General features: G+C 39.9%; 1 protein-coding gene across 2 annotated transcripts; it reads left to right on the top strand.

Moving 5' to 3' along the window:
* Window positions 1-27,784, top strand: Crk (CRK proto-oncogene, adaptor protein). 2 transcript variants are annotated; one of them, XM_046446904.2, is made up of 3 exons: window positions 1-374; window positions 12,009-12,547; window positions 25,190-27,784. In XM_046446904.2, the coding sequence occupies exons 1-3, from the start codon at window positions 134-136 to the stop codon at window positions 25,325-25,327; spliced, it is 918 nt and encodes a 305-aa protein (XP_046302860.1). In that variant the 5' UTR covers window positions 1-133; the 3' UTR covers window positions 25,328-27,784. The 2 variants fall into 2 exon arrangements, with proteins under 2 accessions (XP_046302860.1, XP_046302861.1); XM_046446905.2 differs by having other exon boundaries at window positions 12,009-12,377; window positions 25,190-25,403.
* The last annotated feature ends 27 nt before the right edge of the window (window positions 27,785-27,811 follow it).

Below are 27,811 nucleotides of genomic sequence, written 5' to 3'. Positions count from 1 at the left end.
GCCCGCGGCCGCCGCCGCCATTTCGGGCGCTGCTGTAAGGGTGAGACCCGAGCCGGTCCGCTGGGCGGCGGGCGCCGGGGCTGGAGTGTCGCGCGTGGCGGCGGCGGCCCAGCGTGTTGGCGCGGAGGTGGCCATGGCGGGCAATTTCGACTCTGAGGAGCGGAGTAGCTGGTACTGGGGGCGATTGAGCCGGCAGGAGGCAGTGGCACTGCTGCAGGGCCAGCGGCACGGGGTGTTCCTGGTGCGGGACTCGAGCACCAGCCCCGGGGACTATGTGCTCAGCGTCTCCGAGAACTCGCGTGTCTCACACTACATCATCAATAGCAGCGGCCCGCGCCCACCCGTGCCACCATCGCCCGCACAGCCTCCGCCCGGTGAGGGACGGAGGGAATGGGAGGCCCCGGGCGGGGGTGAGGGCCGCGGAACTCCCAGCCTGGCCGGCTGCTCCTGTCGCGCTGACCCCCACGAGGGACATGGGCAAAGGGCTGAAGTGGTCCTGTCAGGGGGCAGCCTGCTGTCCAGGCGTGTTCCCACAGTCGAGCGGTGGTGTGTGGGGGAGGAGGAGCCGCTGACCCAGGCCTCTGGGTGTGCCTTGGGAGGACAGCCCAGGGGAAGGGGAACTGCTTCGGCCCCAGGGTGGGGCTGGCGCCCGGGCCAAGCACAAGGGCAGGGCTGGGCAATGTGGGGACAAAGAACTGAGGGGGATGTTGGCACTGCGGGGGCATCACTTGGCAGCAGTGCCCAGAATGAATCCGATAATCCTACAAGTGGCTTTTAGGCTTGAAACATTTCCTGCAGTGTTGGAGAACTGGGTTTGGCCATACTCCCCTGGTGGCCTTTGATAGGAAGTCACCACATACTGGCCGGGAGGGATGGAGACACCCTCAGGAAACCGGTCAGCTTTTTCCTTTCTTGGGCATTTTTCCAAAATGCTTTTACCGTCCTCTTCCCCTGTGGAGGACGAAGGTGGTGAGCTAAGTGCCTTGGTGATAGAAGAAAGCCTTGTATGACCAGGCCAGAATAAGTTGATGTCTGCCAGTATCCAGGATATCTTACTGTCTGAAAGACTGTCCACCACAATTAGGGGGTTCTAGTTTTCAGAGTGTTTAGTGGAAGAAAGAGCCGCTGTCTCCCACCCCCAAAATATCTCAGAAATTATCTAAGGGAACAATTCCTTCCCTGGAAGTAAATGGAACTTAATTTTCCTTGAGCTTAACATTGTCTTGTACTTCTTGGCCTCTTCTTGTTGAGTAAGTTGGGGTTGTGGCCCTTCTTCCTGGGTACCAGAAACAAACCCTCCTGGAGCAGATCCTCCAGGAATTTAAGTCATCCCATTTTGTCTTTCTTGTTAAGGATCATTGAGATGTGACTGTCTTACCCATGTAATTGGAATTGTTTGGGGAATATTAAGGAAATATATGCACTTAGTACTTGAGATGTGTGAGACACACAATAATTCTGAGGTTACCATTGTCTGTTAACAGCACCAAGAGTCATTAGTGCCTTCTCACTGTTCCCAAATAGAAGTAGTTTCTTCCTAACCAGCTGAGACTAGATCCAGGCCAGTCTCATGTGAATTAGGAGGTGTCTGTGCCTGTCTTTGCAGACTTGCCCTTTGAGGATAGTCCTAATTTGGATTTACACCCTCTGTCCAGAAATAGGGAGATGGGCAGTCTCTGTTGTTAATTGTACTATTGAGTGTGGTGTCTTTAAGTTCACTGATTATCCAAAATCTTTATCAGTCTGGTCAGTTTAATACTATTATAATGGTTATAACATGAACTAGGCATATTGATGCAACATATATTGCCCTAAACCAGATAAATTCTATTTTGATGCCATATGCAAAGTATCTAGGGTTTTGAATTAATTATAATAACATGATGGTAAACTATCATTGAAATTAATTTCTCAACAGTTTATTTATGTATGTGTATTTTGGTTGCAGAATTTGGAAATGGCAGCAGACAGGTTTGTTAACTTTGTATTTCTCTATACCTCTGCATTGTGATTTTATATCTCATTATTTACCTTGTTATTGAACTCCACCTTTTCAAAATATATAAGAATTCAGATCCTTAGCCTAGGAGAGAAGGTAAAGATTGCCAAAGTTTGTGAATGAGGTGTGGAAAGCTCATGGATAGTGTGTACCCTATTTTCCACATGCTTTGTGTCCCGTATTTTTGTGTAGGGCAGTTGGTTCAATTGTTGTCTTTATAATGATTACTTAGTCTTCTCCTCTCCATTAAGCTTTTTCTTTTGAAGCCACGCAGAGAACTTTCTTGAATTTTTGAGAAGCGTATACATTATTAATAGCTAACATTTATTGACTGGCTATTCTATACCAGGTACTTTGCTGAGTACCTTTATTTGCCTCATCACGATCTAGTGAGTGAAGTACTGTGATCTCCATTCATTAAAATATTTTAATTTTGCAGATAAGGAAACATTCAGTAATTTGTTTAAGGTTACAAGGCTTGTGACAGAATTTGAACTCAGGCATTCTGTCCCTTTTTTGTGTAACCTTTCTTGGATCCCAGTAGTGCACATAGAGGACTGTCCTCAAAACTTACTTTGCCAAGCGGGTCCCAGGTTCTTTTTAAAGACCAGAAGGAAAAGATGACAAGAAAACTGGCTTTAGCACCTGGACAGTGCACATTTGCTATCTAAGTCAATGATAAAGAGGCTTTAAAAACCTACTTGGCACATTGAATATGGGAGGTGCACTTTGTGCTTAAAATTACATAGTGTATTTTTTAAAAATCTATTTATTTATTTTGTAATTGTAGTTTGTTTATTTTTATGTGGTTCCCGGGACTGAATCCAGTGTCTCACGCATGCTAGGCAAGTGCACTGAGCCACAACCCCAGCCCTACATGGTGTATTTTTTGTACATAACCTTAGGTAAAATTTGTGTGGAGGTTTAGGTTTTGTTTTTTGCAGTGCTGAGGATCAAACCCATGCATGCTAGGCAAGCGCTGTATGACTGAGTTATAACCCCATCCCTAGTATAATTTTTAGAGGCATAGGGATAGAATAGGCTAATGATTCTCAACCTTTTCAGTGAACCTATGTTAACTTATCTTAGATCTTTAGCTCCCATAGTCCTCTGCTGCCATAGCCTAGGAGCACCCTGGCTGTGCTCCAAGGCTATATGGAAGGGTTTGATCAAGTCTACTGGTCATATTCTTTCAGGGTGAGTTTCAAGATGAACCTTTTGAGAAGACTTGCAACAATTGATCCACTAATTTCTTCCTCTTGGAACAATGAGGAACTACTGGACCTTGACCAGTAGAGTCCACAAAACTGAATGAGTGTGAGTTGTACATTGTCACTACTTGGAGTTATAAGCCTGATTTCTGGAGTCTGAGTTTGAATCTTTTTAATCTGCCTCTTATTCCTTGTGTAACTTGGGGCAAGTTATTTAACTTTTTTTCTGCTTTAGTTTTCCTCATGTGTGAAAGAGGGAAAATAGTAACACTGACCTCATAGTCAATTAAATGAACTTAAGTGTATTAAATACTTAGGAATCTGTCTTGCATATTGAATAAATATTCAACAAGATATATACACATACACACACACATAGGCTAATACTATGAATATAAATGAGGTGGAATGGGGTAGTTACAGCACAATGGAAAACCATTCTCAGCTTTAAGAGGTTCGTGGCTTGCATAGTGTATGTTGGTAGGCACTGGTGAAACAGCATGCATTAGGGAATAGGGCTGGGATAGGAGGGATGGGGCATATGAAATAGTGTGAAAGGATCTTGGGTCCAGTACATGTTAACAGCTCAACCAAAGCCTCTTACCTATTACTCTAGTGAGTGAGGATAGTGTAAAAGCTTGCCTTATTTTGTAGTGATTCCTCTTCAAGGTAGTGCTGGATCAAGCCACTTCTCTGGAGATTGGGACAACTGATTATCCACTGCACCTTTTGAACCTTCAGCTGTGTGTTTTATGTCATCTTTTCAGTTCACAAACCTGGTTTTCTTGTCTTCAGTGTCAGAATATTCCTCCATCCAGTGCTTCTAGAGAAGTTCTTCAGTGGGTTACTTAGAAATTGTATGACAAAAGGAAATGTGTATTTCTTCCGATCTTTACTGTGTACATGTGAATTATAACATGACAAGGTCCTGTTTTTTTGTTTTATTTTATTTATTTTTTTCCATTTTGTTTTGTTTGTTACTAGGGATTGAACTCAGAAACCCAGAGAGGCAACTCTACCACTGAGTTACACTGAGCCTTTTATTCTTTTGGAGACAGGGTCTCACTAAATTGCTAAGGCTGGCCTTGAACTTGCAGTCCTCCTGCTTCAGCCTCTAGAGTTGCTGGGATTAGAGGCCTATGCCACTTTGCCTGGTTGTATCAGCCATGGCCACTTCTAGAAACTTATTAGAAATGTCATTGGCCCCATTTAGCAGAAAGAGGGGCGAGGTACAGAGAATTTAAGTAACAACTCATATAAATGAGAGTCAGAGTCCATCTCATTTACACTGTTTTTAGAAAAGTTTTTCTTGCCTCAGAGACTATACTCCAGTGTATCTTTAGGCTCCCTTCTCAGTTGTTGGCCTTTTAGACCTTTGTATTGGTGTGGATATTTATTTTAGCAACCTCTTTAAATTCCACAGGCAGAGAAGGAAGAGAAGGACTGGAAAAGAAGGGAATGGGAAGGATAAAAGAAAGTGCTGTGGGGTCCAGGAGAGGCTGATGATGGGGCAACTGCGGTGGTACCTTGCCAGATGTAACCTGGCTAAAGAGACCTATGTTGTTCTTCATGAAACCTTTATGGAGTGTCATTGTAAAAAACATAGCCCAAGGGCCAAAATGCTTACAAGTAATAGATTGAGAAGGTACAGAGAACCCAAAAGAATATCTAACCATTTGTATTGATTTTAATTTCCAAATGTGTTAATTCATAATGGCATATTCAGAATCCATCCCAGATTTGATGTAGAGTAAGTCATTGAGGTTTTCTAAGTCCCAGATATCTGTAAGAATTCTTGCGTTGGCTCTATCCTTTAGACTAGTTGACTGTATCTCCTTCCTCCCTCTTATTTCCTGCCTTTGACTATTTGTGGTTAGAAGGAGACAAGGAGGGAAAAGGAGCTGGAGCACATAGCTGTGGTAAGGTTTATGCTTATCTGGGACTCATGTATATTCTTTTCTCTGTCCTTCCCTTCTGGAGTTTGGATCAATGAAGCTTGATTGTCTTATTTATCTTAACTGCCCAACAATACCCTAAACCAGGTATTCCTCTGTGAAATTACAGTGTTAGTAGCATATAAGAATAATTTATAGGTAAAGTATATAAAGGCTTCTCGTTGTTTTGTTTATTGTATTTCTGTGAGTGTTTGGGATTGCTAAGCCAAACAGTCAAGCAAGCTAAGTTCATACTATGATACTAGAATAAGAAATGAATTAAATCTCCTTCATACCTTTGTGCCAGATGACCTGCAATTTTTCTTCCACTGATCTTGCAAAGGGTCTTGGCTAAGTAGTCTTTTCTTTTAGCCCCCTCTTCTCATCCCCGACCCTAAACCCCATTTTACTTGGCCTGGTGTAGTAATAGAGGAACTATTAACAATGGATGATGGTAGGGAGTGGTTACCTTCCTTCTTGGAGTGAAAAGAGTGCCTTTGAAATGTTTAAGGATGGTCAGAGTTGCTCTCCATTGTGATTTTGTATCTCAAGGCATAGTTTGTTGCTACTTTTCATTTTTTTTTTACAAAATTTTTTTAGTTGTTCGTAGACCTTTATTTCATTCATTTACTTATATGCAGTGCTGAGAATTGAACTCAGTGCCTCATACATGCAAGGCAAGTGCTCTACCACTGAGCCACAACTCCAGCCTTACTTTTCATTTTTTATAGGAATACATCTGTTGAAATAAGAGTTGGAGTGGAGGGATCTCTTCCTAAGACATGCTCTGTGCTCACCAGCACGCTGAACTTACCTTTGTGTCTCTATGCTGTGAGCTTCTCAAAACTGGTAATAGATTTTTATTTAGTGTCTTTTACTTCATTATGTTCATTAAGAATGATATGTAGCCAGGCTGGTGGCATACAGTTATAGTCCCAGCAGCTCAGGAGGCTGAGGCAGGAGGATCGTGAATTCAAAGCCAGCCTCAGCAACAAGTGAGGCGCTAAGCAACTCAGTGAGACTCTGTCTCTAAATAAAATAAAAATAGGGCTGGGGATGTGGCTCAGTGGTCCCTGGTACTTGAAAAAAAAAAAATGATACGTAGTTGGGTGCAATGGTTCCTCCCTAGCCACTTGGGAGCCTGAGGCAGGAGGATTCAAGTTGGAAGCCAGCTTTGCCAATCCTAAGACCCTGTCTTAGAATTTTAAAAAATTATTTTAAAAAGGGCCGGGGCTGGGGCTGGGGTTGTGGCTCAATAATAGAGTGCTCACCTAGAATGTATGAGGTACTGGGTTAGATCCTCAGCACCACATAAGAAAAGTAAATAAACAAAATGAAGGTATGTGTTCATCTACAACTTAAAAAAAAAAAGATTCTTTTAAAAAAGGAGGGGGGCTGAGGATATAGCTCAGTGATGAAACACCCCAGGGTTTAAACCCCAGTACAATAAATAATAGTGATAATATGTAATGCCAGTTAAGTTGGTGTGTGCTTGTAGCCCCAATATTGGGGAGGCTGAAGTGGAAGGATTGCTTGAATCCAGGAATTCAAGACCAGCCTCGGTAACACAATGAGAATCCTCAAAAAAGAAAAAGTTAAACGAAACACTTAAGTGAACACTTAATTTCTGCCAGCCACTGTTCCAAAAGAGCAATTAGTAAAAACCATTTTGACCTGTAGTTGAGTAAACTTTAGTAAGGAAGCTTTTCTCCCCAAATGTGTGATCAGGACCAATTTCTGAGCCATAGATGCCCTACTGGATGTGAGGTAGACAGACTCCTTACCACTCTGCCCTGGAGCTTTCTTTGATACTGGGGATTAAACCTAAGGGTGCATTACCACTAGCCACATCCCCAGTTCTTTTTAAATTTTTATATTCTTATTTTTTGGTACCAGGGATTGAACCCAGGGTGCTTTACCACTTGAGCCCCATCCCCAACCCTCTTTATTTTGAGACAGGGCTGTGATAAATTGCTTAGAGCTTTGCTCAGTTACTGAGGCTGGCGTTGAACTTGCAGTCTTCCTGCCGCAACCTCCTGAATCTCCAGGATTTCAGTCATGTGCCACCATGCATGGCCTTTTTAAAAAATTTTTTTATTTGGAAACATGGTCTTGCTAAGTTCCTGAGGCTGGCCTTGAACTTGCAATTCTCATGCCCTGGAGCTTTCTTGACCAGGGAACGCTGAGTAGATCTCTATGTTCACAGTGACCCTGGCCTTAGCAGTTATTCTGTAGGCCTGAAAGATCATCCTGAATTAGGCTAGTGGTAATGCAGAAGGTGGTCATGCATCTCTTTGCCCATCAGATTGAATAGGAACAATTCCAACTCAATGAAGAGAATATAGCACTGCCACACTCTGTTACATTCATAACCAGAATCTTCTCTCTATCCTGAACTGACAGCTATTAGGGTCACATTCTGCTGAGTTGAGTGTTTGCCATAGATGGATGTTACTTGCTTTGGGCATTTCTTTTAGTGTCTTAAATTGGAAAGACAGCCAGCAATCCTGCATTTGGTCTATTAACCAGTTTCAGCTTGTAACCATGAAGTTTACAGATAGCCTGTTTGCAATATAAAAAACATGCAACTTTAAATGTGTCTTGGTCTTTCAACTTTCATGATGTTAAGGAGAAGGCTCATTCAGCTTGGCTTTTAGCTGGGTAGGACAGTGCCATTTTGTTTATACTAATGGAGAGTTATTAGGATTGGATATCAGCCACTATCCTACCATAAAGGACTTGAACAAATAACTTTGAGAGTACTTATTTCAACGAAGTACAAAGGGTCAGTAAATTTGAAAAACATCAAATGGCCAAAAGTGATATATTTTTTAAAATAACAATTCTCCTTATTAAATTGATGATGGTTTTTAAAATACTGTTTTGAGTTGGTTATAGTGGCATACACCTTTAATCCCAGTTACTTGGGAAGCTGTGGCAGGAGGATTATAAATTCAAACCCTCATGTTAATCAGCTTTCTGTTCTGTGACAAAATACCTGAGAAAAATCAACACAATTGAAGAAAGTTATTTTGGCTCATGGTTTCAGTCCATGGTCACTTGGCTGCATTGCTTTGGACCTAAGGCAAAGCAGAACATCATGGTAGAGGAAGGCTGTTTACCTCCTGGCAGCCAGGAGCAGAAAAAGAGGAAAGGGTTAAGGACAAGACAATCCCCAAGGGCACACCCCCAGGATTTATAGCCTTACAGTAAGTCCCACCTCCTACAATTTATAACACATCCCAGTAGTCCAATCAGCTGTGAAGCCATCAGTGGGGATTAGAGCCATGAATCCACTGATGGGGTTAGAACCCTTGTGATCCAATTATTTCCCAAAAGTCGCACCTCAGAACATTGCTGCATTGGGGATCAGGTCTTCCCACAGATGAAACTTTGGGGTACATGCCTTCCAAATCCCAATTATTAACTACCAACCTAGGTGATTTAGTGAATTCCTGTCTCAAAATTTAAAAGGGGAGGGGGGTTGAGGATATTGCTTAATGGTAGAATGCTTGTTTAGCATGTGAGGTGCCCTGGATTCAATCTCCAATACCTCAAAAAAATAAAATACTGTTTTGACAAGAATATGGGGTGGTGGTGGGGGAGTGTAAACTTGCACAAACTTTTTGGAATGCTTGCCCTTTGATCCAAAATTGCATTCTAGGAATTTATCCTAAGGAAATAAAAAAGTTCCTTAATAGATAAGAACAAAAACACTCATAACAGCATTGTTTATCTTAGTGAAAATTTAGGAATACTTTATGGCCATTAACAATCATGTTCTTATAGCTGAGCATGTTGGTGCAATCCTGTAATGTCAGCATTTTAGGAAACTGAAGCAGAAGGATCACAGGTTCAAGGTCAGTCTGACAATTTAGCAAGACTGTCTCAAATTTAAAAACAAAGAGTGGGGTTGTAGTTGGGTGGTAGGGCACCCCAGGGTTTATTCCCCAGAATTCCCCTTTTTCTCCCACACATTATTTTATTTTTTATTTTTTATTATGGGACTTTATTCATGAGGGACAACGTGGTTAGGACACAAGCCAGCAGGTGGTCACAGCCTCACCTCCTGCAGGGTGCGTGGAAGCATAAAGGGAAGGAGGTGCACCCAGGAACACCCATTCCACTCCTAGAGACCCAGACACACTCCCGGTGACTCAAACAGGTAGGGGTAACAAGAGATGAAGAGTGGCCAGAGTGAGGACCTGTGGGATGGGGCAGGTGCAGAACCCCCATCCACTCAGAAATCTCTTGGATCTCATTTGTCTTCCTCTTCAAGGACATCTAAAAGGTCATGTGCAAATTTCTTCAAGTTGGCTTCTGGTTTCTCACTGTGTACCCCCGCCAGGACGCAGGGCCCCTTGGGAAGGGCTGCTGCCGGGACACTCTCCGGGAGGTTCTCAGGGGCCTGGCACTGAACACAGGAGCTTCCCGGGGCTTCTTGGGCTGCAGGAGCCAGCACCTTCCGCCGATGGACTTGTGCCCCATGTGCCCCGGGAGGAGCGTGAGTGCTTCTCCCACACATTATGTTCTTAGCTGGTGTAGGGGCATTTGTCTGTAATCTCCAGCCACTCAAGAGGCTGAGGCAAAAGGATCACAAATTCAAGGCCAGTCTCAGCAATTTCACAAGACCCTCAGCAACAAATAAAACAGAAAATGGGCTGGGAATGTAGCTCAGTGGAAAGCGCTTCGTTTTGAGCCAGGTGTGATGGTACATGCCTATAATCCCAGTGACTTTGGGAGGCAGAGTAGAAGGATCATGTGTTTGAGGTCAGCCTGGAAAATTTCATGAGGCCCTGACTCAAAAAGTAAAAAGGGCTGCGGATGTAGTTTGATTGTAGAACGCCCCTGGGTTCAATTCACAGTGTCATTTTTTTAAAAAAGTATTTTTCTTGGAGGGAAAGCTCATTGTTAGAGCTCTTATCTAGCATGTGCAAGGCCCTGGGTTTGGTCCTCAGCACCATAAAAATAACAGTCATGTTCTTGGAGCCATGTAGCTCATGGTGTGTATCTTAGCATTAAAGCTCATGCATAGCATGCCCAAGGCCCTGGGCTCTAATCTCAGTACATACCCAGTCATGTTCTTGAAGTATAATAGGAAAAAAAGGCAAGGTATAAAATTACATATAATAACTCAATTAAAAGTACTTTCAAATATGTATGTGCTTTATACACCCTCAAAAATCTGGTGGGTTATAACCTAAAATGCTCAGTGGTCCTGTGGCAGGATTAAGACTTAGTTAAAAAAAAAAAAATTCTCCTGTACCCCTGCCACAAAGTTAGATTTCTGGGCTGGTGTTGTAGCTCAGTGGTAGAGCGCTTGCCTAGTACATGTGAGGCACTGGGTTCTATTCTGAGCACCACATAAAAATAAATAAAGGTGGGTTGGGGATGTGGCTCAAGTGGTAGTGCGCCCGCCTGGCATGTGTGGGGCATGCGGCCCGCGGCCCAGGTTCCATCCTCAGCACCACATACAACAAAAATGTTGTGTCCGCCGAAAACTAAAAAATAAATATTAAAATTCTCTTTCTCTCTTTAAAAATAAATAAATAAATAAAGGTACAGGTCTGTCTGCTAGTAAAAAAAAAATAATTAAAATTTTAAAAAACTCAGATTTCTACAGACCTATTTATTTATCAAGAAACCAAAAGGTAAAAAAATATTCAATGAAAATAATTTGTTATTTTGGTTGCTTAGCAGAGTGTGTACCACATCCAGTAGGAAAGAGTTTGTAAAAGAAGTGGGTGGGACAGGGGATCCAAGTTGGAGGCCAGTCTTGGCAATTTAGGGAGGCCTTATAAAGCAGAAAAAGGACTGGGGATGTAACTCAGTGGTAAAACAGTCCTGTGTTCAGTCCCTAGTACCAGAAAAATATAAAAGCATAGGAAACTCTTGTTTGGAGTGATATGTCTTCATTTATTATAGTTGAATTTTAGAATCTCAGAATAGAAGCATTCATCATATGTCCTTTGTTTGGATCCTCAGTATGTTCCCAGAGGTTGAATATTTTAATGCTTATTTTCCCAATCATCCTCGTTTATCTTCATGACCTGTTTGCTTCACAGGGAGCAATGTGGTTTCCATGTTTTATTTAAGTGAAGATCTTAGGAGTTGATTTTTAAGCAGCCAACTTAGTTTTTTTAGCTTTTCCTAATTTTGTTTTAGCTTTCAGAGATGAAATTGTGGTCAACATTCTAAGATTTTTCTTTTTTTGGAATTAAACATTCTAGATGTGAAGAGAATAAAAAAATGTATGAGCTCAATGTAGATTACAAACTTTCCCTACTTCTTTCTGAAAAGGAGAGCCTGCTATATTTTCTTAAGTTGAATAGAAGATTGCAACAAGCTGGGCATAGTTACTCCACCTTGGGAGGCTGAGGCAGGAGGATCACAAGTTCAAGGCCAGCCTCAGCAACTTAGGTCCTAAGCAATTTAAAGAGACCCTATATCAAAGAATAAAAAGGTTTAGGGATGTAGCTTAGTGATAAAGCGCTCCTGGGACAGAAGAAGGGAAAAAGATTGCAGCAAAATTTAGAACCTTTACTGGGGTGTCAACAGAATATATTGAGAGAATGAACAAAAATATTCCACATTGACTGTCTGATCTAGTATGAGAGCAAGCCCAACTGGCCTGATCTGTCCTGGCATCCTATGAGGCCAGTGGTGCTGGACATCTTATTTTCACAGGATATTTCATCTTCAGTGTATGATGATTTTTTTTGTGAGGAGAAGAGATTATTTTTTTAAAGACAGTTTTTCTGCTGATTAAATGTTGACTAAAGTGTGTGTGAGAAATGCTTAAAATCTTCATTTCATCTTCAATATAGTACATCTTTAAATAACACTCTGCTCTGTTTTTTCCAGGGGTGAGCCCCTCCAGACTCCGAATAGGAGATCAAGAGTTTGATTCATTGCCTGCTTTACTGGAATTCTACAAAATTCACTATTTGGACACTACAACATTGATAGAACCAGTTTCCAGATCCAGGCAGGGTAGTGGAGTGATTCTCAGGCAGGAGGAGGCAGAGTATGTGCGAGCCCTCTTTGACTTTAATGGGAATGATGAAGAAGATCTTCCCTTTAAGAAAGGAGACATCTTGAGAATCCGGGATAAACCTGAAGAGCAGTGGTGGAATGCCGAGGACAGCGAAGGCAAGAGGGGGATGATTCCAGTCCCTTACGTGGAGAAGTATAGACCTGCCTCCGCCGCCTCAGTATCGGCTCTGATTGGAGGTAACCAGGAGGGTTCCCACCCGCAGCCACTGGGTGGGCCGGAGCCCGGGCCCTATGCCCAACCCAGCGTCAACACTCCGCTCCCTAACCTCCAGAATGGGCCCATTTATGCCAGGGTTATCCAGAAGCGAGTCCCTAATGCCTACGACAAGACAGCCTTGGCTTTGGAGGTACATAATGTGTAAAATGTAGAAAGAAGAGATCTGCTATAGGGTCTCCCTTTCAGACCTCTTAGAGCTTTGTAGGAATGCTGAATACAAGCACCAGCATTGTGATGTTGTAGATGTTGAACCATTAAGTACTGATTTTGGCATTTAATGTTGGGTTTTCTCTTTTATATTGAAAACCTATTTTGCAATGAGTAAACTTAAAACTGTATAACTGAATGTTTTGACTTACCTACTAAGCATATTTTGATTAACAATACTACCTGAATTCACTAAAATATTTTCTCTTATCTATATTCTAATCTTTCTTGCTTTCTTTTTGTCATTGTCTAAAAGAAGGTGGGTTTACACAGATTTGAGTGTAATAAGTGGTCTTTAGCATAGCATTTAAGTATAATTTTCCCACAAAAACAAAATGTTTTTACTTTAGAGGATATGAAGTTCCTTACTATTGATTATGTTCACCAAGGATCAGGAGTGGGGCTGGGGATGTAACTCAGTAATAAGAGTGCTTTCCCAACATTCATTAGACCCTGGGTTCAACCCCCAACACTATTGAAAGAAAGCTTCAGGAGGGAACAATAAAGTGTAGTATAGGTGGGAAGTGAGCTATACCTAAAAGTGATAATTCCAAGAAGTGGCAAATTTGTATTTTTTGTTTAATGCATTTTATTGTCAAGAAGCCAGTTCTTAAGGGATTAATTTTTAGCCATTTACTGGTGAATAGTTATTGTTGGTAACTTATCTCCTTCTGGTCAATCATGACATTGTATTTATTCCTTCTTTCTTTAGCACTGCTTTGCCTCTTACCTCCTCCTTTTCTCCTCCCCCCTTTCTTCCTTTCATCCTCACTGAGTTATACAGAGCTATAGTTGAGCATAAAAACTGCTACAGGGAGAGAAAAAATGCTACAGAAGAGGCATCCTATTCCTGTGTTTCAGAGACTACTGATATAATGATTTGAATGTAAATGGGTACTAACTTTCATAAGCACAGGCTGAAGTTATGCAGAGAAAAAGTAAAAGTACATTCTTATAAACTTAAGGATCCTTTTTTTTTTTTTTTTTTTGTGATGCTGGGGATTGAACTTAGGCCTCTCACATGCCAGGAGAGCACTTTACCACTGACTACATCCCCAGCCTTCCTCTTTCTTTTCTTTGGGTCATGTTCATGCAGTGAGGAGTTGGAGCGCTCTCTGTTTAAGGGGGAGTGTTAGTCCACAGAAGGAGCTAGAATTTATTTGAACTAGTACTAGTCTCTGATATTACTGGATTTGAAATTTTTCTTTTAGTTTTTGATCTAGTAGAAGGAGGGTTAATTTTCTAGGTTTGACTGAAAATGTGTGTTTGTTTTTTTGTATTTTTTAGTTGTAAGTGGACATACTATCTTTTATTTTATTCATTTTTATATGGTGCTGAGGATTGAACCCAGGGCCTCACACATAGAAGGCAAGTTCTCCACCACTGAGCTACAACCCCAGTCCCTGAAAATATGTTTTTAAAGTTTGTATGTTTTAAGAGGATGTTTGTGACTTTTGTGTTTCTGCTTTAATGAGAAAATGAAATGTATGTTGCTAAGTCACACTGTTTTTTGTTTTTTCATTTTTGCCTTTTTTTTTTTTTTGAGATGGGGGTCTCATTGTGTTGTTCAAGTTAGCCTCAAACTCAAGATCCTCCCACCTCAACCTCCTGAGTAGCTGGGATTATAGGCATACACTACTTCTTTTTCCCAACTTAGACTTTGGAGAATAAGAAAAAACTAGAATCCAGCCTCATGTTTTCATTTATGTTCAGATGATGATAACTTTCTAACTTGTTGCTGTGCATATGATAGATGTGACTCTTGACATTTATTTGCAGATCTTATTAGCATAGGGCTGGAGTGTCAGCTAACATCCAGAAGAGGATAGTTATCATATTAATTTTGCTTCCATTTGCATTTCCTTCCTCAAAGAGAATTATTTTTAATGATGTATACCTTGGTTGAACATGGTGGCAATGGCATATGATCATGGTTCCTGCCTGTAATCCCAGCTATTCAAGAGGTTGAGGCAAGAGGATCACTTGAGTTCCTGAATTCAAGAGCATCTTGGGCAACATAGTAAGACCTCCTTCTCAAAAACAAAACAAAACAAAAAAACCATAACAAAACAAAATAAAAAACCTCAAACAAAGAGAGTGATGTCTGCCTTCACTAAGTAGGGTCTTTTAACACTAAAAAATGGTTGATCTAATCTCCCTACTATCAAATACAATCTTGTAAAATAAAGATTTACATAGAAAACTAGTTTAAATTTTCTTTTTGGTTTGGATATTTGTTTTTGAGCCACATATGTTTATTGCTAAAGAGAGCCTCTTTCAAGTTAAAACAAATACCCTAACTAGTAGCTTTAAAACACCTTTTTTTTATGTAGTTGGGGGAAAAAAAATGGTTGTTTGTTTAGCATCATAGAACTCTAGAATTGGAAAGGGCCTTAAATATCCTCATTGAAAATTGATATTAAGACTGGTTGAATGGATCATGCAAACTAATTGGTTATGGAAATGTGACAAACCTAAATCTACCTTGGCACTTTTCTACCAAACCCAGATAACAGTACTGCTGCCCTCCTCCATGCAAGTTTTTTTTTTTTTTAAATAATTTTTATTTATTTTTATTGTTTAATTTTCGGTGGACACAACATCTTTGTGTGTATGTGGTGCTGAGGATCGAACCCGGGCCGCACGCATGCCAGGCGAGCGTGCTACCGCTTGAGCCACATCCCCAGCCCCATGAGCCACATCCCCAGCCCCCTCCATGCAAGTTTTATGTGGCTTCATTGACAACAAGCATGTCCTCAATTGTATTATCTATATAGGGAAGTATAGTTCTCCTTTTCCATCTGGTTTTTTTTTTTTTTTTTTTGAGTACCATGGATTGAACCTAGGAGCACTTAACAACGGATCTACATTCTCAGCCCTTTTTATTTTAAGACAGAGTCTGGCTAAGTTAGAGGTTCTCGCTAAATTCTGAGGCTGGCCTTGAACTTGCCATCCTCTTGACTCAGCCTCCTGAGCTGCTGGGATTACAGTTGTGTGCCACTGTGCCTGGCCCCATTTCTGGTTTTCATAGAAACTAATGTCTACTCCTTATTGTGTGAGACTGGAAGATTAGGAAAGTTTGGCTTTCTGACCTTAGCATTCTCATAAGAAAATTATGCATTGACATAGATCAGTCTTTCTGTATGAAACATAATTTGACCTATTATAAATCCAGATCTGTAAACCAGCTAGGTACATTTTGGTAGCATTTTACATTTTATTTATTTATTTATTTATAATGCTGGGATTGAACCCAGGACCTTGCACATGTTAGGTTAGTGCTCTACCACTGAGTTAGTGTATACACCACTGAGCTGTATCCCAGTGATAGATCTATTTAATTTTAGATTTGGTCAAGACTTTAAGATATATTAGACCCACATTTTCAGACTGCTTTTCAATACCCTAAGAGTCTCCAGGAAAGGGTAAAGCTAAGGTTGCAAGATCTTGGGTTTCTTTCTCTTGCTTTAACCAAAGCATTTGTTTTTTTATTTTTATTTTTGTTGAATTATTTATTTTTCCAGTACTGGGGATTAAACTCGGGGCCTTGTACATGCTTGGCAAGTGCTCAACTACTGATCTACATCTCAAGCCCCCCCCCCCCCTTTTTTTTGGTGTGTGTGTGTGTGGTGCTGGGGATTGAATCCAAGGCCTTGTGCATTCCAGGCAAGCACTCAACCAACTGAGCTATATCCCCAAGCCCCTTTTATTTTTTATTTTGACACAGGGTCTCATATTAAGTTACAGAGCCTGGCCTTAAATTTTTCTCCTACCTCACTCTTCTGAATCACAGGCATGTGCCACAGGGTATGTACCCCAGCTAAAGCAGCTGCTTTTTTTTTTTTTTTTTTTTTTTGTCGTATTGGGGCTCTACCACTGAGATATCTTCCTACACCTTTGTATTTTTTATTTTGAGACAGGTTCTCACTAAGTCATCAAGGCTGACCTTGAATTTCTTTTCTTTTTTTTTTAAATATTTATTTATTTATTTTAGTTTTCGGCGGACACAACATCTTTGTTTGTATGTGGTGCTGAGGATCGAACCCGGGGCGCACGCATGCCAGGCGAGCGTGCTACCGCTTGAGCCACATCCCCAGCCCGACCTTGAATTTCTAATCCTTCCCGCTCAGCCTCCTGAGTAGCTGGGATTACAGGTGTGCGTCACTGTGCTCCAGCTAAAGCAGCTGTTTTTCACTGTTATATATTATATCATATCTCTGTAAGATTTTCTTTGAAGAAAGAGTTTCTGTGCCTTTTTATGGTTTTTTGTTCTGTTTCTGTGTTTTAAAAAATAAATTTTTAAAAGTGTTCAAGAATCACCTCTTCTCATTTTACAAATGTATGTTTCCTGCATATGGGTATATTTGTCATGACTGAAGTGTCTTACTAGAATATAAATTATTAGATATTTTCTCTTTTTCTACCCAGATTTCTCTATTAGGAATGAAGGCATTAGAGAGAAGGGATTAACTGCAGCAAATGACCAACGGGTGTTCCTCTGCCCACCCATAGATCTGTGGGTTGATCAATCAATCATATTCTAGGAACATAAAAGTGAATTAAACAGACATTAAATAAAATGCAGACATGAATGTGTTGGAGGAAAAATGATTAAATAACTCTAGAATAATGCAGAGGCCTTTTTCATTTTTGATGGGGGCTACCAGGGATTGAACTCAGGGGCTCTTGACCACTGAGCCACATCCCCAGCCCTATTTTGTATCTTATTTAGAGTCTCACTGACTTACTTTTTTTTTTTTTTTTTAAAGAGAGAGAGAGAGAATTTTAATATTTCTTTTTTAGTTTTCAGCGGACACAACATCTTTGTTTGTATGTGGTGCTGAGGATCCAACCCGGGCCGCACGCACGCCATGCGAGCGCGCTACCGCTTGAGCCACATCCCCAGCCCCTCACTGATTTACTTAACACCTCACTTTTGCTGAGGCTGGCTTTGAACTCACAATCCGTCTGCCTCAGCCTCCTGAGCCACTGGGATTACAGGCATGCGCCACTGTACCACCTTGTTGTCATGATGAATCTTGTAAATGTGGATGTTTATTTTATGCCTCTGTGGACTATGCAAAACAATCATACTTTGTTTAAAAGTGCTACTTGTGTAATTTCTATTGCATATTCAGCCTGGCATTTTGCTTTCAATAAGTAAGACTTGAGAATACTTGGGTACTCCCAGACTTGGACTTTTTCTTCATAGTACAGATGTGAAAGGTGTAAGGTGCTTTGGATTCTTTTTGATGCATCAGTGACTATAACTTGCACATTTCTGCATGTGGAACTCTATGAAAATGAGAGTTGTTGGGTCTTTTGACCTTAACAACTTGGAGGAAAGGCCAATCTGTCATATCTGTTTGATAGAGAGAAAAAAATGAGATTAGAAGGTATGAGAATATGAGAGGCAAGCCCTTTATGTATCCAGTTTCTTTTTCTGGAACCATAGCAGTAGACCCCTGTCCTGTTCATTGAGATAGGCATCTAGTTTCTCTTGCCCTTCTTTCATCCTCTTGGATGTCTGCTTCATTTCATATCATTGAATTTCAGTGGGAAGGGATGTTGGAAGTAACAGATCCAGTTATCAGACATTAAAGGCAGACTCTTTGGTATCATCTCAATGATTTTTAAGCATCTCTTTAAATATCTCTACTTTTTGGGAACTCAATATGAGCCACAACAATGTAGGCTATTGGTCCTGAACTTTTTTCATTCATACCACCCTTAGTGTTTCAGTAATATTTCATGGCTCCCTTAGGCTAAAACAAATATCTAATAGTTCCACTTATTAAGTAGGTAGGTCCAAATATCTTAAGTATTTATATCCCAATAATAGCTTTTTTTTTTCTTTCTTCTCCCTTTATGGTGCTGAGAATTGAATCCAGGTTCTCAATGCTAGGCAAGCACTTTATCACTAAGCTACATCCTCAGCACCTGACTCCCCTTTTAAATTTTTTTTTTAAAATTTTTAGTTTTAGCTGGACGCAATACCTTGATTTTATTTACTTATTTATTTATTTTTTTAATGTGGTGCTGAGGATCAAACCCAGGGCCTTGCATGTTCTAGGAGAACGCTGTACCACTGAGCCACAACCCCAGCCCCTTTTAAATTTTTACATTTAGGCACGGTTTTGTTGAGTGCCTAGCCTGGCCTTGAAAGTGGGGTCTTCTTGCCTCAGCCTCTTAATTATTTGGGATTTTAGGCATATACCACCATGCCTGGGTTTGTTTGTTTATTTGTTTTTGTGGTGATAGGGATTGAACCCTGGGCCTTGTGCATGCGAGGCAAGCACTCTACCAACTAATCTATATCCCCAGTGCCATGCTTCGGTATTTTTAATAATAATTATGAAGCTGAGGCAGGAGATCACAAATTTGAGGTCAGCTTCAGCAATTTAGTGAGACCCTCAGCAAGACCTTGTTGCAAAATTAAAGGACTGGGGGTGTATGTAGCTCAGTGGTAGAATGCTACTGGGTTCAATCCCTAGTACCAAAAAACAATTTTTTTTTTTAAATAAACATAAACCAGGTGCAATGGTGGTATATACCTGTAATCCAGCTATCAAATATCAAAATTAAAGCTGGGCACATGACACACACATGTAATCCCAGTGGCTGGGGAGGCTGAGGCAGGAGGATCTTGAGTTCAAAGCCAACTTCAACAAAAGCGAGGTGCTAAGCAGCTAAGTGAGACCCTATCTCTAAATAAAATACAAATAGGTCTGGGGATGTGGTTTAGTGGTCAAGTGCCCCTGAGTTCAATCCCTGGTAACAAGAAAAAAAAAGAGAGAAGAAGATAAAATATCAATATTATAAAGATAGTGTAGGCAAGGATGTAGCTTAGTGGTAGAGCACATAAATGGTAAACCCTGGGTTCAATTCCCAATACCATGGGGAAAAAAATAATAAATGTTTTAGTTTAGTATTAAAGGACTGTAATTACTTAACTAATGAGGTGTGATATCTCTGGTCACTGTAGTTCCTCCAACCTTGGGATCATATTAAACATTGCCACCCTTGTTTCCTATTCCACATTTATTTTCAAGAGTTACTTATTTGCTTGTTTATCATAGCAACTTTCAAAACCCAGCTTTGTAAAGACACAGTGTCTTTGAAAGAAATATAGCACGGGACTGGGGTTATAGCTCAGTAGAATGCTTTACTAGAACATGGGAGGCACTGGGTTCAATCCTCAGTACCACATAAAAATAAATAAATAAAATAGAGTTATTATATCCATCTACAACTAAAATTTTTTTCCTAATTAAAAAAAAAATAGCATGATATAATGTTGAAATTGTATACTGCCTCGAAGAGTCATATGATCAAGGCAAGCCTTAGCAACTCAGCAAGATCTTTCTCAAAAAAGGCTGGGGTGTAGCTCAGTGGTAAAGCACCCTGAGTTAAATCCCCAGTCCAAAAAAAGGGATTGTGTACTGTCTTGAGCCTAGTAGTTCATATGACATCACAAATCAAGTATTATTCTGTTTCCCTCAAAAAGACTTCATTGCATACCTGTGAGTTCACTGTGATGCCTTTAACACTATTTAGTTTGGGAACTTCAGGTCTAATTCATTGTATTAATTTTTAGAAAATACTTTATATTGAACTAAAATGTATATACTACTAGTGGTCAATTCACCTCTCACCAAGAGTTTTAGGCAGTTAAATCTAATTACTTACCAATACAAACCACGCCCATTTCAGTCCACCTCTAAGTGAATCATTAAAGCTGAATTGTCTCTTGTTTTTCACTGATTTAAAAGACTCTAGATGGGTATTATGTATTGCCTACTCTCCCCAGCCCTTTTTAAATTTTATTTTGGAGAGGGTCTCTAAATTGCCCAGGATGGCCTTGAACTTGTCCTGTCTCAGCCTCCTCAGTAGCTGGGATTTCAAGTGTGTGCCCTTGTATCTGGCTTATCTATTCTTTAGGTCAAGAGTCTGTAGACTTTCTATAAATGCCTAGAACCATATAGCTTCTGTCACAATCCTCAGTCTGCCATGGTAGTAGAAGGCAGTCAGACAAAACGACAGATGAGCTTGTGATATTCCAAAAATATCAAAAAGATACTTGATATCTTTGCAAAAAAAGAGCAAACTGAATTGGCTCATGGGCCATAGTTGCTGACCCTTGCCTTAGATTGCTGTAGTTTCCTTAACTGTTTTTCCCGTAGCCAAATCTTGGAATATTTATTGAATGTCTTTTTTTTTTTTTTTTTTTTGCATTTGAAAATGTTTGAAGACAAGGCTCCCTGTACTGCTTCTCTGTACTTGCTTTTCCAAGGTTTTCTTTACATGCATTTTTTCCCCCTTTTTCTTTCTTTTCTGTTTGGTAGTGCTGGGGTTCAAACACAGGGGCTCTGATTTGTTAGGCAAGTGCTCTACTATGAAGTCACACCCCCAGCCCTGTTTGCTTCCTTCTCTGAGCTCAGTAGAGTTATTCAGCAAGTCTGGATCAAAGGAATGCTGACAGTTGTTGGTTATCTTTCCTGTTAGATAGTAGGAACAGAAAAGCAGCTGCAAAGGAGGTCACACAGTTTGCTGATGTCTCCTATATAAGTGGGTTCCAGAAATTTGTGCTGTTTTTGTCATTATCACTGGTATTCATAAGTGGAGATCAGCTGGATAGTCTTTTTGCTCTTGAACCAGTTTTAGATTTGATTATATCTGCACCAGAATCCTGAATAACTTTGGACACTATATAGAGCTAGGGAATAAACCAGTGTTCAGTAAGTTTTCAAGGAGTGAAGAAATTAGAGTAACCAATTATTCCCCTTTATGACTCCACTAATACATGCACACTTGCTCCTGAGGATGTGTTATAGGATCAGGAGGCTGAGTACCAGCCTGGACAGTGAAACACCAATTTCTCAGTGATAAGAAGAATCATCAGCCTTTTTTCTTTACAAGGCACTACTGAGGTCTGCCTCATAAAAAGGAAGATTAAATGTGTTGTTGATACATGAAGCCCTTTTGTGTTTCTTGTCCATTGGTAATATATATTAGGATTTTTCTTTCCTTTTTATAACTTGAATTTTGAAATTACTAGTGTTAGAACTACTGTTATTATAGCATTCATTCCTTTGTATTGTAAGACTGTAACATTTCTGAGGCATATATTCAGTTTGCTTTCATTGTGTTTGAAGCAGTATGCCAAGTTTCAGACCTCACCTTTTCTGGTAAAGTCTTTGGGATTAGGCTTTAGTGAGTTGATATATAACAGAAAGAGGAGCACAATTCTGCTTTGTTTCTGAATTAAAGAACTTCACTTAGTGGAGCAACTTTGTGGTGGTGTGGTGGGGGGAACTGGGGATTGAAACCAGGGGCTCTCTACCATTGAGCCACATCCCTAGCCCTATTTTGTATTTTATTTAGAGAGAGTCTCACTGAGTTGTTTAGGGCCTCGCTAAGTTGCTGAGGATGTCTTTGAACTTGCGATTCTCCTGCCTCAGCCTCCCAAGTTGTTTGGATTACAGGTGTGTGCCACTGCACCTGGCCCCCTTTTTTTTTTAACCTTTAAATTTTATTATTTATTTATTTGTTTGTTTGTTTGTTTAATTTGGTGCTGGGGATTGAACACAGAGGTGCGCTCAACTATTGAGCCACATCCCCAGCCCTTTTTAATATTTTACTTAGAAAAAGGGTCTCTCTGAGTTGCTAAGTGCCTCCCTAAATTGCTGATGCTGGCTTTGGACTCTGAAGTACTCCTGCCTCAGCCTCCTAAGCCTATGGAATTACAGGAATGTGCCACCACACCCTGCTTTTTTGTTTTGTTTTGTTTTGTTTTGAGACTGGGTCTCATTAATTTTCTGAGATTGGCCTTTGAACTTGCAATCCTCTTGCTTTAGCCTCCAAAGTCACTGTGATTATAGGTGTTGTTCCACTCTGGGTGGAAAAACATTCTTAGAACAACCTATTCATATTCTCCCAGGGTTGACAGCTACTGTTTCTTAACAAGGTCTTCCTTTGAAGTATTGGTATCCAGTACCACTTGGGCAGGTTAATTAGCCTCGTTGACCAGCTACCACTTTACTTTTTTTTTTTTTTTTAAATATTTATTTTTTAGTTCTAGATGGACACAATATCTTTATTTATTTTTAATGTGGTGCTGAGAATCGAGCCCAGTGCCTCACGCATGCTAGGTGAGTGTGCTACCACTTGAGCCCCATCCCCAGACCCACTTTAATTTTTTATCCATTTAAAATCAGAATAATTTCCATCATGGCATAGCTTTTCTTTCACTTCTAATGTTTGTATCTTTTTGCCAAGAACTTCATCAACTATTAAAAAAAAAAAAATGTGTAGACCAGCCTAGCCTGCACTTCAATGCATCCTTTCTTTCTTAGAGCTCTATGAACTGTCACTTGAATGTTTAAGGATAAAGACAATGTAACATTGAGAGAAGAGAGGAGTTTTGCATCTGAATTTTGTTATGGAGTAGAATGGTTGACTTAAAGCTATATCCTAAAGAACTGTCTTCTCAATACCTAGAAAAGCTGTATAAAATATTGATAAACATCCCTAGTCCTTTTTAAATTTTTGTTTTGAGACAGAATCTCACTAAGTTGCCCATGCTGGCCTTGAACTCGTGACTCAGCCCTGTGTTGCTGAGATCATAAATGTGTGCCACTGCAGCCGACTGTAAGTCCCCTTCTTAAGATCAGTGACTTATGTTAGTCTTAGTACAGCTACCAGAATAGCACTTTATATTTGAGTGTTATAAATACTAAAAATTGGGGAAAGAAGTACTCATTTGATGTAATGGACCTTACCACCAAGTAACTGGAAATATCCAGGCTTTAACTTGAGTAATGTGTATAATGTATAATATGTGCATGTGTGTGAAGGGTAGAAACTCAAGGGTAGCTGACAGGTCATAAACAAGACAAAGTCACTAAAATAGTTTGCTATTAGGAGATAGCGCAAAGCCTCGCATCTTATAACATTGAAAGGAACGAACCTAGGGCCTTCTGCATGCAAAGCCATTGCTGTATCACTGAACCATATCTCTAGCCCTGCCAGATTTTTAAAAAGAAGGGAACAAGTGAGATAAATTGAGAATTAGAATTAAGGTTAAAGGAACACATATTTCAGATTATTTTCACTAACAAAACTTCACTTTGTCATGGTCTCCAAAGACAGTGTGAAAATCTTTGATTGTCATAGTTAATTACCTTACTTGGGTGTCAGGAGGTTAAGCTGGAAAATTGTTAGGATGACAGAATCCTGGTACTAGCAGCCTATAGGGCTTGGTGATTATGTTAGCCAAGCTTGTGGCACTCGCCTATAATCCCAGTGGCTCGGGAGGTTGAAGCAGGAGGATTGAAAGTTTAAAGCCAGCCTCAGCAACTTAGCAGAACATAAAAAGGGCTGGAATGTAGCTCAGTGATACAGTGCTTTTCTAGCATGTGCAAAGCCCTGGGTTTAATCCCTAATACTATCAAATACTCTCCCCTGCCCCCACCCCCATAAAAACCCTCCACTGTCTATATAATTAAATCAGTAATAGTTCTTAATTTCATAAAACCAAATGAACAGTAATAATTAGAAACCACTTGTGTGCTGAGAACTTAAGTGTTAATAATTAAGGGATGGTCATGGTCTGTAGTTCAAGAGTTTTATCTCACCATTATTCAATATTTTATTATAGGGTGAATCTATTCATCAGACTTACTTAAGTTTCATGGTAGGCTAAAGGTATATGTCATATTATTAAAATTTTACCTTTAATGTTTAAGAGACTTTTTAAATTGGGGCTGGGGGTTTAGCTCAGTGTTTTATCACTTGCCTAGCATGTAAGAGGCTTTGTTTGATCCCCAGCACTATTTAAAAAAAAAAAAAAAAGAAGAAGAAGAAGAAAAAAGAGACTTTGTTTTTGTTTTTTGGTCCCCTCACTGGGTAATGAATAGTGCCAAGTGGCATTGAGGGGTCAAAAAAAAAAAAATCTGTTAGTAGATGAGGAAGAAGGTGGGGATGAGCAGGGAGCTGACAGGACTTGGAATTTGTGCCTGTGCCTGCCCTAGTGGCTTGCCTTGGTGGGAAGGTCATGGAATACTTCATTTTCTGGGGTCAAATGAAGTGAACTTGCCATGATTGCCTTATGCTATGCAAGCAATACTAGGCCAGGATGTGTGTGAGTGAGGATGCTAGGAGATTGTGCTACTATGTGCCATGGAGAATCAGGGATTCTTTCCTAGGCCAGGGCCTGGGGCAGGGAGGAAGCTGAGAGTAGTGGGTATAAAGAAAAAGAATATTCCCTTAAGCTGACATTGCTTATTCAGAGACACTGAGATTTCCCAAAAGTATAATTTTCTAGGATCTTTTCTACTTTGCTATGTTCTCTTTCTAAACTGCTAAAATCACTTCTTCCTTCTGTCTGCATTAACCACAAATAATCATTCTGGTGGCTGGGGTTGGGGAGGTAGTGAACAGCCTTTTCTGTAACATCAGCCCTAGAGCAATCACGTGGGCAGGGTTTGCCTAACCAGAGAGAATGGAGTTTTTCAGCTTGCATTCTTAACTGGAAATAAAGTGCTCTCCTTATTCTCCCCTGCAGGTCGGTGAGCTGGTAAAGGTTACGAAGATTAATGTGAGTGGTCAGTGGGAAGGGGAATGTAATGGCAAACGAGGTCACTTCCCATTCACACATGTCCGTCTGCTGGATCAACAGAATCCCGATGAGGACTTCAGCTGAGTATAGCTCAACAGTTTTGCTGACAGATGGGAACAATCTTTTTTTTTTTTTTTCCAATTACCATCTATATAATTTTCTTACAGGTGTCAAAAGCAGTCTAGTTTATATAAGCATTCTGTTACCTGTGATCTTTTTTTAGACTGAACTACTCCATTCCTAGTCTTATTTACCATATTCAGGGTACGAAACTGGAGGGCTTGTGTGGTTATTTCTGAATTGGCAGTTTAGGTGGTAGTGGCTGTGCCTGTATCAGAAGGGATAGGTGTTTTACCTCCTTTCTCTCAAGCAGTGCAGAACAACCTGTGGGATGCTGATGGACAAGGGAGGAGTGTTACACACTGGTTACCCTGACTTATCCAGTGGTTTTGTTTTCATCTGAAATCATACTATCAAATGGCAGTAGACTGTTCCCTTCCACCCCCTTGAAGTAATCATGCACCATGTGAATAGTGCCCAGTGGGATTGCTTTTTCATTTATGGAACATGACCATTGTATGACTCATTCTGACATTTAAAATCCTGAGAATTCTGAGAACACTACTAGAGGCATTTGTCTTCCTTCCCAGTCAATGCTTCGTACTTTTTCTTGGGATTCTTTCAACCCTTGTTATTTTCCCCAAGACCCATAAGTAGGCTGATTCTTAAGATAATGTATATTTTCATTCCAGATGAGGAGCAGGATGTGCAGAGCACTTTATTCAGTGCATAGCTTTAAGCCAGTATTGGATTCACTAAGTGGACAGCCAAACTCCCAGCTTCCTTCCCCTAAGGGGTCATACTAGATTCACACTGCTGCAGCAGCTAAAGAGATTCCTGCCTGATGGGTATCAACAGGGCCATTTCTCCTGAGTGCCAGTATCCTAGAATTCTCAGATTCTACTTGGAGTAGAAGGACCAATCACTTATAATATTCCATGAAAGGTTTCAGGGCCAAATTCTGCCCTCAGCGTTCTGTGCAACTTGTATAAAAGACAAGTTAGAATCATGAGTTTGGGGGTAGAGTTAGTGCTTTGAAAGATGTTTGAACCAATCATGAATTACTTATGTATTATTAATTTTACATGGCCAGAACAGTGCTTGAAGTACTGTCTTCATTTTTTTTTTTTAATGGCTTTTTTTTTTTTTTAATGTTCAGGTTTAGTTTATAAACCCTTTTAAAAATAGAATGGTTTATATGGGGTCAGGTGCTCCAAAGAATAGACCTATGAGACCAAAAATAATCTAAGCTATTTTAGACTACAACATGAAACTTTTAAAGTTAGTTCCCAGTTGATAAAGGCACTTGGTGGTCTCTGGTGTGGTGTGACATAGAAACACCTGATACTTTGCTTTGGACCTCATTTTAGAAACATAATGTGTACCTTTCTAATTGCTCTACATAGGTTAATATGATAAATCTTCATTCTTTGAATATATACCAAATCATGGTTATTTCAGTGCACATTGCCTGGCACACAGTGTGCCAATGTTTGTGTGAGTGAATGAGGGTAATGCAGGAGCTTGTTACATGGCCCAGGGAAGCCAGCTGGCACGGGAGTTACATACATTACCACAGGCAAACTTTTGAGTTGACGCTAATTTAATGTATTTTTACCTCACACTAAGGTAATGCTTGATGAAGATATTAATAATCAACTTTTAAAATATTAGCACAGTGCTGTGCACATAGTGGGTGCTCAATAATGTCGAATGAACAAATTTGCATACTCAATATAATTCCATCTGACTACTTTTGTTAAATTTTCAGTTATCATTCATACTGTAAAATCCAAAAGCACATTAAATCTTGTTTTCCTGGAAGTATGGCATCTAAAATATTTGTAGAAGAACCTTGTTACAACTGATTTGAATGTTTATATTTTCCTTTGCCTTTGATATTGGCTTGTAATGTCTCTTTTCATCATGTAATATTAGTGGAATATGCAACTCTACCCAAATCATAAGAATTTCTCAATGATAAGTTGTCTGGAGCCATTACATAAAGTGTTGGGTTGGATTTGGCTGGGTGTGGCAGTTATTGGATATCAAGAACTCAAAGGACTTCTTATAGATAAATTCCAAAAAACATGCTAGAATCCCCATTCAAGTGCATATTCATTGTCACATAATAAACTGAAATTGGCTGCTATATTTTATATAATTGTTTCTGCAAAAGCCCATTTTTTGGATACTAATGTTTGACATGGTTAATTCTTATTAATTTGTTGGACTTCTTTATTGTTAATAATGAAAATAGATAATTTTTAATTTTCCACAAGTAACATATCACTATTAATGGTTTGAAATGGGTGATAAGCAAACCAATTTGAAATAAAATATGAACATTTGCCATTGTATTATAACACTATACACTTTCTTGACAGTTAAATTTTAAAAAATGTTTTTTTGTAGCATGTATTGTATATGTTTATAGTATATGTAGTAAATAAAAATATGGCCAAATGTTTGGCTTGGTGATCTTTTGGAGAAAGTATCTTTGAATAT

The sequence above is a fragment of the Marmota monax genome, unplaced genomic scaffold, assembly GCF_021218885.2.
Source record: "Marmota monax isolate L192 unplaced genomic scaffold, Marmota_monax_Labrador192_F-V1.1 WCK01_AAM20220418_F8-fsc00138, whole genome shotgun sequence".
Lineage (NCBI taxonomy): Eukaryota > Metazoa > Chordata > Mammalia > Rodentia > Sciuridae > Marmota > Marmota monax.
Note: the sequence above shows the minus strand (reverse complement) of the source record. Positions and strands in the feature narration are given on the sequence as shown.